Source organism: Maniola hyperantus, chromosome 4 (assembly GCF_902806685.2).
Source record: "Maniola hyperantus chromosome 4, iAphHyp1.2, whole genome shotgun sequence".
Classification (NCBI taxonomy): domain Eukaryota; kingdom Metazoa; phylum Arthropoda; class Insecta; order Lepidoptera; family Nymphalidae; genus Maniola; species Maniola hyperantus.
The window spans coordinates 2172063-2187767 of record NC_048539.1 but is presented as its reverse complement, the minus strand read 5'-3'; the positions used below and the strand labels follow the sequence as shown (position 1 = coordinate 2187767).

The 15705-nt window shown below is 34.9% G+C and overlaps 2 protein-coding genes across 2 annotated transcripts; both read right to left on the bottom strand.

The window, feature by feature from the left end:
* Positions 1 to 7544: 7544 nt before the first annotated feature.
* Positions 7545 to 10475, bottom strand: LOC117981941 (cytochrome P450 6B5-like). Its single transcript, XM_034968209.2, has 2 exons — positions 9116 to 10475; positions 7545 to 8255 (listed from the first exon to the last, which is right to left on the bottom strand). The coding sequence occupies exons 1-2, from the start codon at positions 10440 to 10442 to the stop codon at positions 8098 to 8100; spliced, it is 1485 nt and encodes a 494-aa protein (XP_034824100.2). The 5' UTR covers positions 10443 to 10475; the 3' UTR covers positions 7545 to 8097.
* A 1272-nt stretch (positions 10476 to 11747) lies between these two features.
* On the bottom strand, positions 11748 to 14245 carry LOC117981940 (cytochrome P450 6k1-like). The gene is made up of 3 exons (XM_034968207.2): positions 12908 to 14245; positions 12139 to 12296; positions 11748 to 11915 (listed from the first exon to the last, which is right to left on the bottom strand). The coding sequence occupies exons 1-2, from the start codon at positions 14223 to 14225 to the stop codon at positions 12139 to 12141; spliced, it is 1476 nt and encodes a 491-aa protein (XP_034824098.1). The 5' UTR covers positions 14226 to 14245; the 3' UTR covers positions 11748 to 11915.
* Between the last annotated feature and the right edge of the window lie 1460 nt (positions 14246 to 15705).

Below are 15705 nucleotides of genomic sequence, written 5' to 3'. Positions count from 1 at the left end.
ACATTGACAAAGAACGAATTTTTGAAAACTCAACCCCTTTCATGGGTAAAAAATTGGGGGTGAAGTCGCGGGCTAATTATTTTAAGTAATCGATAAAATACCAAAGCGATGATAATATTATCACATTCACTATCATCGAGTATTATAACCATTTTATTCATAAACCAGTAAATTTTACGATTTCCAACATTTTACTCTGAAATTAAATAGATTAAGAAAACACTGAATTCTTTAGAATAGAGCAAATGAAAGTCTGCTCTGATTATTTCTTTGTGAAAGCCTCTTCAAACTTAGCAAAAATCTGCCTTAGATTAACAAATGTAAGAAACGGTCCTGTGTTTGAACAGTTCTTTTAATTAATCATTTATTAAGCCTTTTCAACGTATACCGAAGTAGTGATCTTTTCCTAATTAAGCCTTGAAATAAAAAGGCTTCGTAAATACTGGGGCCGATTCTCTAGGCGGTTTTCTAATTTTAAAATGTCTAATATTAGACTTAGAAAGGTGTGTTATTCTGAAAACCCACTTAAATGACAGGTCTAACCTAAAATTGAATTTGACAGCACTAAACTATTCAATTTAGATTTTAAAGAGCAAAAGTTATTCTGTTGCACGAACTAAATGCCTAAATTAAGAAACGTCAACCTAAAATTTTCTAAAATTAGAGTGGACCTCGCGAGGTGCCCACTAAATTTAAAGAGTCTGCTTAAATGGCAAAATGGACGTGTTTTGAAAGAAATATTTTTATTTGAGTTTAGAATTGTTATATTTAAGATAAAAAAAGTATCTTTTAAGTGTTTTAATTTAATTTAAACTTTATAAAATGGAAATATACGTGGTTTCTCTGGCTCGTCGTTAATTCACAAAAAATAATTAGGTTGGTTATCTACTTTGTTGTCTAAGAGTATCAGACACCTCCACAGACATCCTGGCGGCTTCAGCAAGGCAAACCTAAGATCCTTAAGTCTCCTTATTTCTTAACTAGCAAGTGGCAGCTGTTCGAAAATCCTGTGGGACTAGGATACTTTTCTGTAGGTACTTAGCTTACCAGCTACCTACCTAATAAAAGTAGCCTATAAGTATATCCTTCACTAGTATGTGTCCTTGTGAAAAATCTCTGTGCCCAACTAGGTTAGATGCATAAAGGAACATACCCAGAGACAAAAACTTGCATAGGTAGCTACCTAAATATTAGTGTGAACATAAATCTTTGCCAATTAGGTATGCCAAGGTAAAACTTGATGCCTTGTTATCATTATCAATGAGATTAATTCCTACTACCTACTACTTATTGCTAAACATATCAAAAATAAAGCAGAATAAGTGTGGTGGTAGAGTAGGTACTTATAATAAAGTTTAAGTTCTAAAATCTTAATGAGTTCACCTAAAGGTTTATTTATAGGCTAAATTAACAGATTTTACATTTAGTTATGTCTTATACTTACATACCCCTAGTATTGAACTAAGTACTTGAGTAGTACCCAGTTACTTCTTTATTTTCAACTCAGTAGATACCTGCTTGAAAGACTACCTATTACATGCATAAGTAGGTACTTATACTAGCTACAGTACAGTATAGATAACTACAACTAACTGACATAGCCTGAGTTCACTTTAATCATCTGATAAGTTTTAGTTGAGAAGTACCTAGTAGATACATCTTGTAATTCCTAAACATATCATGATAGGATCTTGTTGAGTTTACCTATATAGGTATACCCATACCCATATGGGTATACCTATATAGGTATACCCATACCCATATGGGTATCACATTTCAGGTTAACTAGCTGACCTGCCTGAGTTGTACCTGCCCCAGCTTTGTTCGGGTGGAATAAGTACCTATGTAAGTATCTGAAAATTATGTCGTAGTGGTCTATATAGGTACTTAAAGTAAACGTTCCTTACATGCAAATTCTCAAGTTTTTAAACTCAGCAGCTTAATAAATTACTAGACTCAGGAGTCAGCAGCTTATATGCTGATGTCAGTCAGTCAGTTTATATTTTTACATTTACATAATATGTACAGAAGAGAGAGAGAAAAGCTAGGACTTCTCCATAACATCCTCAAAAATGTGTGAAGTCTGCCAATCCGCACTTGGTCAGTGTGGTAGATTATGGCCAAAACACCTTATTCGGAGAGGTGACCCGTGCTCAGTAGTAGTGACCCGGCGATGGATTGATAATGATGATGATGATGATGATGTACTGACCTAGCTACCTGCCTTTAGGTCACAAGAAGTATATAGGGTACTTCTAGTACCTAAAGTGATCCTATAATGGTTCCTTTTGAGGTATGGAACCCATAGTTAGAAGAGAAATAACGTCAAAAAATAATTTGATTTCTTTTATCTTTTCTAGATCTATTTTATTGAAAACGGACTAAAGTTTTCTACACATTCCTATAATTTTACAAATTAATACAGAAATCTATAGACTCAACCTTTATTTAGTTTGAAATCTATAGATCTCTGACTTTGCATAGACTTAAGATACTGATAAAAGAGACAGAGTTATATCATTGGCGTAAATCTGTCTCGTTTTAACTGAAACTTACGTCAGAGCAAAGTCAAAGTATGCTCTCTATACATATCTGTGCTTAAAGTATTATGTTTTAACTATGTCTAGTCTGAGCTAATTCAAAGTATAAGTACTCTATAGATTTTAGCCAAAGAATATGCAAACCTCAAAAAATGATTTTATAATTGTTATGGTGAAGACTGCATTGAAATTGATATAAATAGGGACTGAAAACTAATTTTGAACTATTTATACCTATAGATTATAAATTTCATTTTTCAGGTAGTACTAGTACAACTAAGTCATACTACAGCTGCTCAGTATGATGAAGGCAAGAATTTCCTAACAAAAGCAAGAAAACTTCAATCAGATACTTAATTAACAATTACTTTTATTAAATAAAATAATAAAATATATACATATGTTTCATTCTGTACTGTACATAATTAATATTTATTTCAATAACATTTAAATAAAAATTAAGTTTAGGAAACAACTGTTCATTTTTGGTAGATGAGTGACGGAACATCTTTTTAACTCGCAGACTCCATATACTTGGTTTCATGAAATGGGCTGAAATAAAAATTATCAACGTTGAAAGTTTGTTATGATGATGTGTTGAAAGGTGTAATGTATCCTACACTTCAATTTTTTGCTATGCATACTAGCTGTTTACTATGCAATTAAGCATCACTTTCTTTAACGGTGAACCAAACCATTGTGAGGAAACCTAAATGCCTGAGAGTTCTCCATAGTGTTCTCAAAGGTGTGTGAAATCTGTCAATGTGCACTCGGCCAGAGTGGTGGACAATGGCCAAACTCTTCCCGTTTTGAGAGGAGTCCCCTGCTCAGTAGTCAGCCGGCAATGAGTTGATCGTGTGATGATACTAACTGTTGCCTGTAATTATTATTTTTATATAGGTATGCTACACTTCCATTTTTTGCTATATTATAATATGTACTAGCTGTTTAATAAGCAATTAAGTATCACTTTCTTTAACCGTGAAGGAAAACATTGTGAGGAAACCTACATGCCTGAGAGTTCTCCATAGTGTTCTCAAAGGTGTGTGAAGTCTGTCAATCTGCACTTGGACAGAGTGGTGGACTATGGCCAAACTACATTTTGAGAGGTGAGCTGGCAATGAGTTGATCATTATGATGATACCAGCTGTTACCTGTTATTATTATTATTATACACGTAGGTATATACATTCAATCTTGATCTTGTAGGTACTTTCATGCCTTAAATCACATTACCGCCTTAGTTTGTTGAATTCATAGCAGAATTCATGGATACCTCGTTCCACGTCCTTGCACGCCAGATTTGTAAGTATACCGCCAAGTTTCAGAACTTCCTCGCTGTATATTCCTTTACCTGTATATTCAATGTACTCTGTGGCAGTCAGTTATTTAGGATGATTGCTTTTCATCTGTTTGCATTGATTTCCTAGCAAGAGTTTGACAATTAGGTACCTCGGTGATTTCAAGGTAAGGTAGGTAGGTAAGATTCCAAGCAAAAGTCTTTGCTTTTATCTATTTTATGCACATAACCACTATTTTCACAAAGTTTTGTAACAAAAACTAAGATTCTTTAACCACAAAACACAAAGAAATTAGGTTAGAAATTATATTTGCAACAAAAATAATAGATCTGTTTTTTTAACTAGTTTTACGGCTCTGGGTTCTAGCACTTTTGATCAAAGACTTAAGCCTACTTCACACGATAAAATGAACAAAACTTCAATTTTCGACACTTTTATTGTGATTCGACCTAAATAAATCAAGTAAAGTTATTATTTTTGTATTTCAAGTAACATCGTTCGATATTTTTTAGCAAAAAATAGTTTTAAGATTAAAGGGGAAAATCAAACACAACATTAGTGCAGTTCTTGTTATCTTAAATAGCAACACTTACTATTCAATTCAAACGTCATTTTAGACGGCCATTTAGGATGTTTAAATTTAGTTGAAGCAAAATTGCGAATGCAGCTTAGAAATAGAAATCCTAAAATTAAAGAATCTAAAATTTAGTTTAGGTTTAGGTTAGAGTACAACAGAATTAGCGCCACTGTCTTATTTCTTTTTAAAACTTTCTTCGAGTACTCTTGAATACTTGTTTTTTCAAGTATTTGACCAATTACGATTGGAGTGTTCTTATATAAGAGATTTCATACATTACTAGCTGATGCCCACGACTTCGTCCGCGTAGAATTAGGGTTTTTAAAAATACCTACCTACCTAAATTACCTAATCACAATCCAATACTAATAACCATTTGCCTAATTTTGTAGTTTTAGTGATTTAGTATTTTTCAAACGTGCAATGGATACCGTGCAAAACTCGGGTCAATGCCCCGCCTACGACGCGGTATTAACTCCGAGTGGCCTACTTACGCAACGTTCATTGACTTGTAGCATCAGTCAGATGTTTTGTTTGAAACTAGCTTATGCTCACGACTTCGTCCGCGTGGACTATACAAATTTCAAACCCCTATTTCACCCCCTTAGGGGATGAATTTACAAAAATCCTTTCTTAACGGATGCCTACGTCATAATCGCTATCTGCATGCCAAACTTCAGCCCAATCCGTCCAGTAGTTTGAGCGTTGATAGATCAGTCAGTCAGTCAGTCAGTCACCTTTTCCTTTTATATATTTAGATATATCGTAAACTTTTACAAATTATAGGATTTTTGTGGTAATCATGAGTACTATCGCCTGTCTTCGTTTTTGCCAGCGTTCTGGTTACAACCTGTATAATTTAAATAGAACAACTAGAGCAGGAAGAATGATTGTCGTCGACGAAGGCACATCAAAATGGGCGTATGATTAAACGGCAGGATTTCAGAGACGAATGCGCGAGGCTCCGTATAAAAATAATGACGTCGTTTTAGCCAGTGATATGTATTCATTATTTGCTGTGCTCTGTCATTTTTATTGCGTACCTATAGTACGCGACAGGTCGAGACGGCAATCGGTGACGGGACGGTGTACGGGGTGTCCCCCCGCCTCATACCCCTATACCTACTATACCTACTACCTTGTGCGTTTTCGACGCACTCCCCACCCACACTAGGTGGACGGACGACATCAGATGAGTCGCAAGGTGCCGCTGGATTCAGGCGGCGCGGCGTAAGACGGTGGCTTGTGGAAATACCTGTAAGAGATCTATGTCCAGCAGTGGTGACTATCCGTTGATGATGATGATGATGATCATCATGATGATGAATGTCTGCGTTAACATTAACCACCTTCCCCTTTCACAAGCTAAACCATACAAAATACTTGTAGGTACACATTTGTTTACAAAGCCGCAAGTCTCGATGTCTTCCGTTCGCAATAAATCAGTATAGCAGAACGTTGATTCATCCTTAACAGCGAGATAAATGTATCACTAGATGCGGCGCTTCATAGTTACAACATGTTCCAACGAACATTAGTGTCACCACTCCTATCAATCGTAATCCGCTTTAAAGCAGTTGCTTGATTGCCTCAGACTAAGAATCAAGGAGACTTGGCATTAAAATAATAATACCTTGTTAGAGCAAGCTAGGTGTATACAAAAGCTCTGAAGAGTGATAGAGACATAAACACAGTTTTTTGTCTTTGTCATAGTTTAGCTTTTGTACACGTTGTTGTTGGGCACGTTGTAGTTTGTGCCCAACAAACCTCTGTAATAGTAATTTATTGCGAATATAACGAGTTTTTATTTAGTTTTCTGTTTTAAATTTAGTATTGAAGGTGTGTAGAAGCTATTTATGTTGCATCGCTGTGTAAAAGTTGTAGCCAACGCAAATAATGAAACCTACCTACCTACCTACCTTTCATAAATAAGTATTATTTCTTTTGATGTTTTGTCCCTCTCGGGTATACGCGTCTGACAAGTCTCTTGAGTTGAGTCTGAGTTGATTGCTGTAGAATAACAGCTACAATGTCACATCGCAATCACCTCTGATTGGTTGATGCTCGCTCACTATTGGCTACAATGCATTGTTGCAACAAGAATCTTACAAATTACGCCAATCACAACAATTGAGTTTGTAATAATGATTGATGCATGTTTCACAAAATCGACCTACTGCCCGTTTCTACGAACATACATAAATTAGAGCAGATCATAGGCACTAAAGCTACCTAAACCTAATCCTATAAATGATAATGTGAATAATAGTTTAATTTTTTACACAGACCACCACCCATAGACGCCGAATAGCCGGACACCCCAATCGCCAAGCTTAGACAGTTGCTTTGCATAAAAGTCGGTCTACGCCCGTTCGGTAACCTCATTCCGCACATTGCCTTGATTACGTAACTTTTGACCTCTGTCCCTCGCCAACATTTTGCGATTTTGTTTTCATGCAAAAGCTTATAATGCGTACTCTTGAGGTTGAATTCTCTGTGATTTTTCAAAACGGACGAGTCTAAAGCAAGATTAAGTTCGTTGGAAATGTTGTCACTATGAAACGCCGCATCTAGTGGGACATTTATATCGCTGATCCCTAACATAAAGGGAGAGAACACCATAATGACAATCGGATATTATTTTCGCGCAAAAAATAAGGAAAAATAATACACATTGAAGCTCCCAATGATATTGGTTTTACTCATCTAGGACGAATGAGACGTGTGTTTCTTGGAAACACAATTTCGAGGATTTTACAGTCAGATAAATTCTATATAGACATAATATTATGCACTATAGATTTGACTTTGATATGGAATCATGAATCACCAATATAAATGACAAGATATGGCCAAGCCAACAAAATTTTTCATATTTTTGGAACCAAATGAATCAGCGCCACCTCTTAGATACTAATGAACGACCCGTTTGAAATCCAGACGTCACTGAGGTTGCATTGGTGCTAAAGCACAACTGAGTCGGTGCCATTTTGTTTGTTCAATAGCCCTGTCCATACAAAGTAATATATAAGTGCAAAATATTGCAGTTTTCACGTCATTATGAATTATTTTATATTGAGTACCTAGGTAATATAATTTATACCGAATAACAAAAAAAAAACAAAATACCATTGACTTTTTTAAATTTATTTAGAGATGAAGATTAAGAAATATAATAAAGAAAACATAATACAAGGGTTCATATGACATCGGCCGTCGTCTAAGGGAAAGAGGCTGCATCCGTGTTCTGGCCTCTGGGGCCTACCGGTCCAAAGATTGTCCTGGCGATGGACAATCTTTGGTCCAGGTAGGCCTCAGCGTGGCAATGCTGCTAGCTTGTAGGGCACTTTTGGCCCAGGGGCAACCAGGGATCAGGGATGGACTTTTTGACGACGTTGTGACCGAATAATCCTAATACTAATAATATTATAAATGTGAAAGTGTGGATGTTTGGATGTTTCGATGTTTGTTACTCAATCACGCAAAAACGGCTTAATGGATTTGGATGAAATTTGGAATGAAGATAGAGAGTTCCCGTGCAATTTTGAAAAATGTTAATCCACGCGGACGAAGCCGCGGGCACCAGCTAGTAATTTACATTTATTTTTGGTTTTATTTTTTAGAATTATTGACATTAAAAAAAATCCTTTCTCAGTGATTATAAAAAAAATACAAGGGTTTATTTTCTTGGAATTAATTCAAAACGTGCTGATACGTCTTTTAAGACGACGAGACTTGGGTCAAAGTTTTTCGGATCATACTTCTGTTCTTTGAGAGTGAAGCTTCGGAGAATCCATGCAAGGCTAAACTTCAACAGGAGACGTGCAAACTTCATACCTAAATCAGACAATTAATTATTATCATTAACTTTTGAGTGGTTTGAACTATTTTTTTAAATTCATTATAGGCGCACGCTTAACACGCGCACCACGATCACACCTGATGGGAAGTGATGATGTGGCCTTAGATGGGACGCGTTTGCATAGAAGGTGCCTATTCACTCTTGTATTAAAGATACCAGGATTATAATTAGCAGGAAACTTTGATCTCGGAAGAGTATTCAGACCCTAGCCATGCGTATAAGGCATGATGACGCAAAGCGTTTCGTACGCGTGGATGGAATGTTGACGACATAGGGGTCGACTATGTACTTAGGTACCATGTATAAATACTATCAAGACAATCACTCTTTTTTCACCAGGTTTTTTTCGTAAATCAAAAGGAAAAAAACCGGGCATGTGCGAGTCAGACTTGCGCAACGTGGAGTCCGTACTACAGTCGTATTCTTTCGACATTTTGCAAGATAATTCAAAAACCATGATGCATAAAAATAAATAAAAATCTGTTTTAGAATGCACAGGTGAAGACCTTTCATATGATACGCCACTTAATATAGTTAACTTACTTCGAAAATAGAAAATACTAATTATTAGTTCATGACCACAATTTTTTTTGTGTGATGTAACCACAAATTCACGGCTTTCAGATTTTTCCCCGAACGTCTGCTATAAGAAGTACCCTTTAGATGACAGACAGACAGACAACAAAGTGATCCTATAAGGGTTTCGTTTTTCCTTTTGAGGTACGGAAAGTAACCTCTATCACCCGTCCGCCGCATATTTATGTTCGCAATAGAATAGAATAAAATATGGAATTATTTAGAGAATTAATCTTAAATTTTAAAGAATTATTCTTACCTATGCATTTCCTATTTCCTTGGCCAAATGGCATATAACTATATTTAACGATTTTTGGTTTATTTTCATTATTAAATCGTTCAGGATCAAATTTATCTGGTTCAGGAAAATAAGTTTTGTCTCTTTGCAAAGCGTATATTGGTATGATGATTTTTGTATCTTTACTAACTCTTTTTTGAGTAGACGGCAAAGTCGTATCTGCGGTACAATTTCTTCCAATTGACGGTATAGGTGGATATTTTCTAAGCACTTCGCATAAAATCATGTCCAAATATACAAACTTCTCTATATCGTCAAAAGTTATTTTCTCGTTGCACTTTCGAAATACACTATCAATTTCTTCGTGGAGTTTTTCTAAAATATTTTTGTTACTTGCCAATTCCAAGAAAGTGAAATGTGTAACGACTGATAGATTGTTAACTCCTCCTAATAAAAATATGAACGCTTGTGCTGCTAAGATTTCATCAGTTAATTTTAATTCATAGCCTGTGCTAGAGTCCTTCATGATACCAGATTTCTGTATTTCCAAGGCAGTACTTATAAAGTCTTGACGAATAATTGTTTCTTGACGTCGTCGTCTTTTTAGGACACTTTTAATAATGTTCACGAAGTATTCATTGTATCTGTGAAAATAGTTTAAGTTAAACAGTCTAAATAATTTTGGATACCCATAAGATACATACATCACTAATTCTTTTCTATATGATGGGCTTAATATATCCCATATCATACTATTTATTGGAGAGTCGTCACTATTATGTGATACATCATCCAAACCGAATAGGCTTGCTCCTACAACTGATCCTGAAAATGCATTCAAGGCCTTAAAAGGATTTTCTTTAATACCCTTATTTTCATGCACATTGTCTATAAAGTCATGAACACGCTTTTCTACATATTGAAACATATCTCTCATTTGAGCATTTGTGAAAGTTGGCAACAGTTTTTGTCTAATAAGCTTCCAGCGTCTATAGTCCTTTATGAAGAGTAAATTGTCAGCTAACACTTCGCTGGGATTTGTAACTATACCATGGCAATTAAAGCAATCAAAGTTAGTTTCCAAAACTGCGTGTATATCTCTTAAATCTCTTAGTAGTAGAGTAGGACTACTTCCGAATATTCCTAATATTCCAAAATACGGTTCCTCGGGATACTTTTCATATATGTCTTTATATGTTTCTCCTATGAAGCCGTTTTTCTTTATTGATTGAAATGTTGCAATATCGACTTGAAAAACGCCTCTCTTCTTCCAGTAATTTTTATTTCTTCTATAATATTTAAACATTAATAGAACTGCGATAAAGAATACAAAAATCATTGACAACATTGTTCCTTGATGTATACCTAACACCCATATAACAAAATTTCAAGAAGCTGTGGCATATATAGTAAAATTTTCTTATAATTAAAAGTTATAGATGTCACGCATATTAGTCGTGACTTATGTGATAATATTATGTATAAAAATAAAGATAAATATTATGTCCAATAAACATCTTTATTTATAAAAGAAAAGCTGACTGACTGACTGACTGATCTATCGACGCACTGTTCAAAGTACGGGACGAATAGGGCAGAAATTTTGCATGCAGCTAGCTATTATGACGTAGACATCCACTAAGAAAGAAATTTTGTAAATTCAACCCCTAAGGTTCATCTCTAACATCAATTTGAATATTTAACAGATAATGATACTATTGCGTATGAATATTTCGATAAAAATAAAGTAAATAAAATAAATTATAATTGCAAAAGTGTGTTTGTTTGTTTCTTTGTCCTTCCTTCACGCCCTATCTAAGCAACCAATCGACTTGATTTTTGGCACAAAGATAGTTGAAAGTAGGAAGAGTAATATAGGCTACTTTTTATCCCTGAAAATCAAAGAGCCCACGGGATGTTTAAAAACCTAAATCCATTTGGACGAAGTTGTGCGCATCAGGTAGTACAGAATAAAAGAAACTATGACAGCATTTTAATATCCATTTAATGAAATCTCAAATAGGTATGTACCTATAAACCTTTGATGGATACTAAACAAAAATTTGCTCAGCAATTAAATAATCGTTTTATCGATGCCATGCATTTAGGTCGTGACAAAAATATGCAATGTCTTAATTGCGCATATTTTTGTCACGACTTAAATGCTTAAGTCGTGACAAAAATATGCGCAATCTGCATAGATAAACAGATTAATATATTTTAAACAATATTAGCCATGTAAAATGACTAATATTCCCCTTTCCTCTCCAACTAAGCGTAAAGCTTGTGCTAGGAGTAGGTACGACAATAGTGTAACGGGCGGGGTTTGAACCGTCGACCTTTCGGTTTTCAGTCCACTCCTTTACCCGTTGAGCTATTGAGGCTCTATAATTCCAAATTGCATTTCCATAATAATTTAATGACTGTATGATGCAACCTAGACCACCTTTATCAGTCACATAGGTATTACTTAAATACAAGAAAATGAAAAATTAAGAGATCGGCGCTACTTGAACGAGCTAAGCCTTTACAGATACCGACAGTAAATATTGCACACCGAACTTTAGACAAAGATTTCTGCTTCATGGAGTGTCGTCTCTGTCAATAATACCTATGTGACGTTTCACAGACGCCACTCGAACGACAAAGACAACAATCACGAAACCATTATTTCTTTCTTAAGTTCGATATCCAATATTTTCTGCCGTTATGAGCACGTTTGATGATTGAGGGTTAATTATTCTATCCATCATGTTATCATTCTTTTAATCGATTTACTATTTAAATTATCTTTATTATTTACAATTTCAATTATAAGTAACTAGCTTATGCTCGCGACTTCGTCCGCGTGGACTACAAAATTTCAAACCCCTATTTCACCCCATTAGGAGTTGAATTTTCAAAAATCCTTTCTTAGCGGATGCCTACGTCATAATAGCTATCTGCATGCCAAATTTCAGCCCGATCCGTCCAGTAGTTTGAGCTGTGCGTTGATAGATCAGTCAGTCAGTCAGTCAGTCACCTTTTCCTTTTATATATATAGATTAGTCCCTAGCAATTAAGTCGTACTGTGCTTTTGAATCTCGAAGGCCAAAGAAATTTGGTTCAAAGCATTTCGAGGTATAATTGTATCCTTTTATTGTGTATCTGCGTAGGAACCATGCCAGAGCTGTCTTAATTTGCAGATGTGCGAACCGAGCCCCTGAAAATAAACATAACAGTAATGTTACCATTTTCTCTTAAAGGTACATTGGCTTTGCACTGCAGAAATTGTTTTCCATTATAGTCCGTACGAAATGAGACTCCCTCGCCATTTTAATTCTATGTGTCAACTGTCATGTCAAAAGTACGATTTTAGTCCTTATTTTAAAGGTGAACCGTACTTTTGACATGACAGTTGACACAAATACCTAGAGTTAAAATGGCGAATGAGAACTTAAAATTTATGCGTATAATAAGCTATCTCTTCTACTGTCGTGCATTTTGTGTCTTCTGTCTTACTCGTCAGCAAGAAGAGAATTTATATGTTGTATAATATTATGAATAGAACAATAATTATTATATAACTAGCTGCTTTGGCGAACTTCGTTCCGCCTAACAGTCGATTCAAAATTTTTAAATTTTTCTCTCCGTAAGAACCACCCTCATACTTCTAGGAATATTATAAAAAAAGAATTAGCGAAATCGGTTCAGCTGTTCTCGAGATTTGCGATGAGCAACACATTTAGTGATTAATTTTTATATTATAGATAGATATATATGGTATAATAAATTGGTCGAAAAAATTATTCTTTAATTGCTTGCGTGACTTACCTGTACAAATACGATTTCCTTCACCAAATGGTATGTAACTTAATTTTACTATATTTGAAACGTTTTCAGAACTAAATCTCTCTGGGTCAAATTCTTCGGGCTTAGGAAAGTATTTTTCGTCTCTTTGTATTCCATAAATTGGGACAACAACAAAAGTATTTTTTTCAATTTTGATATTTCTCGAAGGTAGAACGGTATCTTTCATGCACATCCGTTGCATCAATCCTATTGGTGGATACTTTCTCATCGATTCGTTTATTACCATTTCCAAGTATTCCATTTTTCGTATTTCCTCATAGGTTATTTTCTCGTTACAATTCTCAAAAATGTTGTCTATTTCATCATGAAGCCGATTCAAGATCACTGGATTATTTGATAGTTCGAGTAGTGTAAAATTAATCACATTGGCTGATGTATCCACTCCAGCTATGAAGAATGAAAATGCTTGTGCAGCTAGTAGTTCATCAGTTGCCTTTAGTTCAAAACCAGTTAGAGGATCATGCATGACTTCTTGGTTTTGTAAATCCAGACATGTGTCTATGAAATCGTGCCTCTTTTCTTTACTACAATGACGGTTATTTAACACTTTTTTTAGTACACCAACAATAAATTCTTTATGCTCACCAAAAGTCTTTAAATTGAGAAAATTGAACAATTTTGGACAAATATTTATCAATGCAAACTTGATGTTAAAAACTTTAACTGACTCCGTAGAACTCCAACCAAAGTCTAATATTGGATTTGTCATAGTATTTGGAGATTCAGCATTGATACCAAACACAGATGCACTTACTGAAGCTGAAGTGTAAGTATGGAGTGCTTCAAAAACGTTTTCTTTCGCATGGGAATTCAATTTGATAAACTTTGTAAAATCCGATGCACATCGTTCCAATGTGCTGAACATATTTTTAAGTTTCGATGCAGTAAAAACTGGTGAAATTTTTTGTCTCAATAGTCTCCATCGGGCGTAGTCATCTATCAAAAGCAGATTATCGGCCATAGTGTCCTTAGGATTCGTTTTATATCCACGGCCGTAAAAACTTTGAAAGTCACTTTGTAGAACCGCTTGTACGTCTTCCAGATTTTTCAAAATAAGCACTGGTCTGTACCCAACGAAAGTTCCAACAAAATCTTGGGTGGGATAGCTGTCGTATATATTTTTATATATTTCTGATAGTGAACATTTACCTAACATAAAGTGCCAGGCGTTTGAGTTTACTTGCACAATTCCACGCTTTTCCCAATAATATCTATTTTTGGTTTTTATTATCACTAGTACCAGAATCCCGCAACAAGCCAATAATATAACGAACATCATTTTCACTGACTTGATCAGGAGTCAATGCAACACTGAGGCATTTTAAAACTGTATCTTGAAGTATATAATCCATTTATAGGCAGTGCTTTAAATTGCATTTTAATGACACATAATTGTATCAAGGTAATTAATTTTGAGGTAATCTTGGGGGACTTAATAATATTGTGTAGTGATTTATAATTCTCTACTTAATATTATTATAATATATCCGACTAGCTTTCCCGCTGACTTTGTCCGTGTGGAGTCAGTTTTTTAAAGATCCCATAGGAATTTCTCAAAAAATATTTAACAGTCTTAAAGATAAACTACATCTAAGACTCAAGTCTAGACATAGCAGTTTGAGCTGCGCGTTTATATTATACGTTCATCAGTATTTTTCTCCTTTTATATTTCTTGGAATAGAATAGAAATAATATGTTTTATTCAAATAAAAAAACAGCTCTAATATTTGCCATCTTGAAGAATTCCTATATACCTACCACATACATACATAATCTGTAAGGGTGGTAAATTGGGCAGAATAGAAATATACCCGGATACGGAATAATCTACCACCTTACAAAGATTAGAGGAAAATAATAATTTACTTTACTTGATCTATCTACCTAGTAAAGAATAGAAGCTAGCCGTCGACTCCCTTGTAATGTATAGGAGGTGTTATAAATGAAATTTGCTAGATGTTAGGCAAAATTGTTTTTAATGTAACTTTTACCGGGGTCGCTTAATACATAGTGATGGCTAATAATGCTTAGTTATTCTAGCTTAATGCCAAGACTTAATTTAGATACATTTAGAATGCCTTAGGTAGATAGTACATAAAATCTATGTTTTAAATTTAAGATGCCATTGGCGTGGAATAGACAATGACACAGTAAAATTCATAAAATTGTTTCAAAATAAAAGCTCAGTAGTAAAGACAGGGTTCTTACTGTACACATACACTAAGAAGGTTCACTAAACTGTTGCAGGATACAAACATTTGCTTACTTGTAGGTGCGAAGACTGCAAGGTAGCTGGACGGCATCGGCCAAGATCCAAAACTCAATTTATTTGTTTCTTCACAACCGAAATGTTTCATTACAAAGATTTTCACCAAGTCTTATCCATAGAAATTAAGTTGCCAGCGTGAATGTGCAAAAGAAATAAATACGAAAACCGAAAACTAAAAACGGAAACGCAAACGGAAAACTAAATACGAAAACCCTGTAACAAAGAAAAACAAGATTATAATTTGTGCTGTGTGAAAATTTCGACACGTGGAATTTTCCCGGTCAAACACAACTCACCTATTGAACTCCTGGCCACCAATGGTTTTCAGAAGTCCACCCACAACCCATTATCCTCATTTATTTGGGAAGATAAAATAACTGGAACTGGAATGAAATCATAAAATTAGGATTTTCTCTAACCAAACCGCCATTTTGTCGAATCCACATTACTTGATTTTTCACTCACCATAATTGATGAAACATTGAAAATA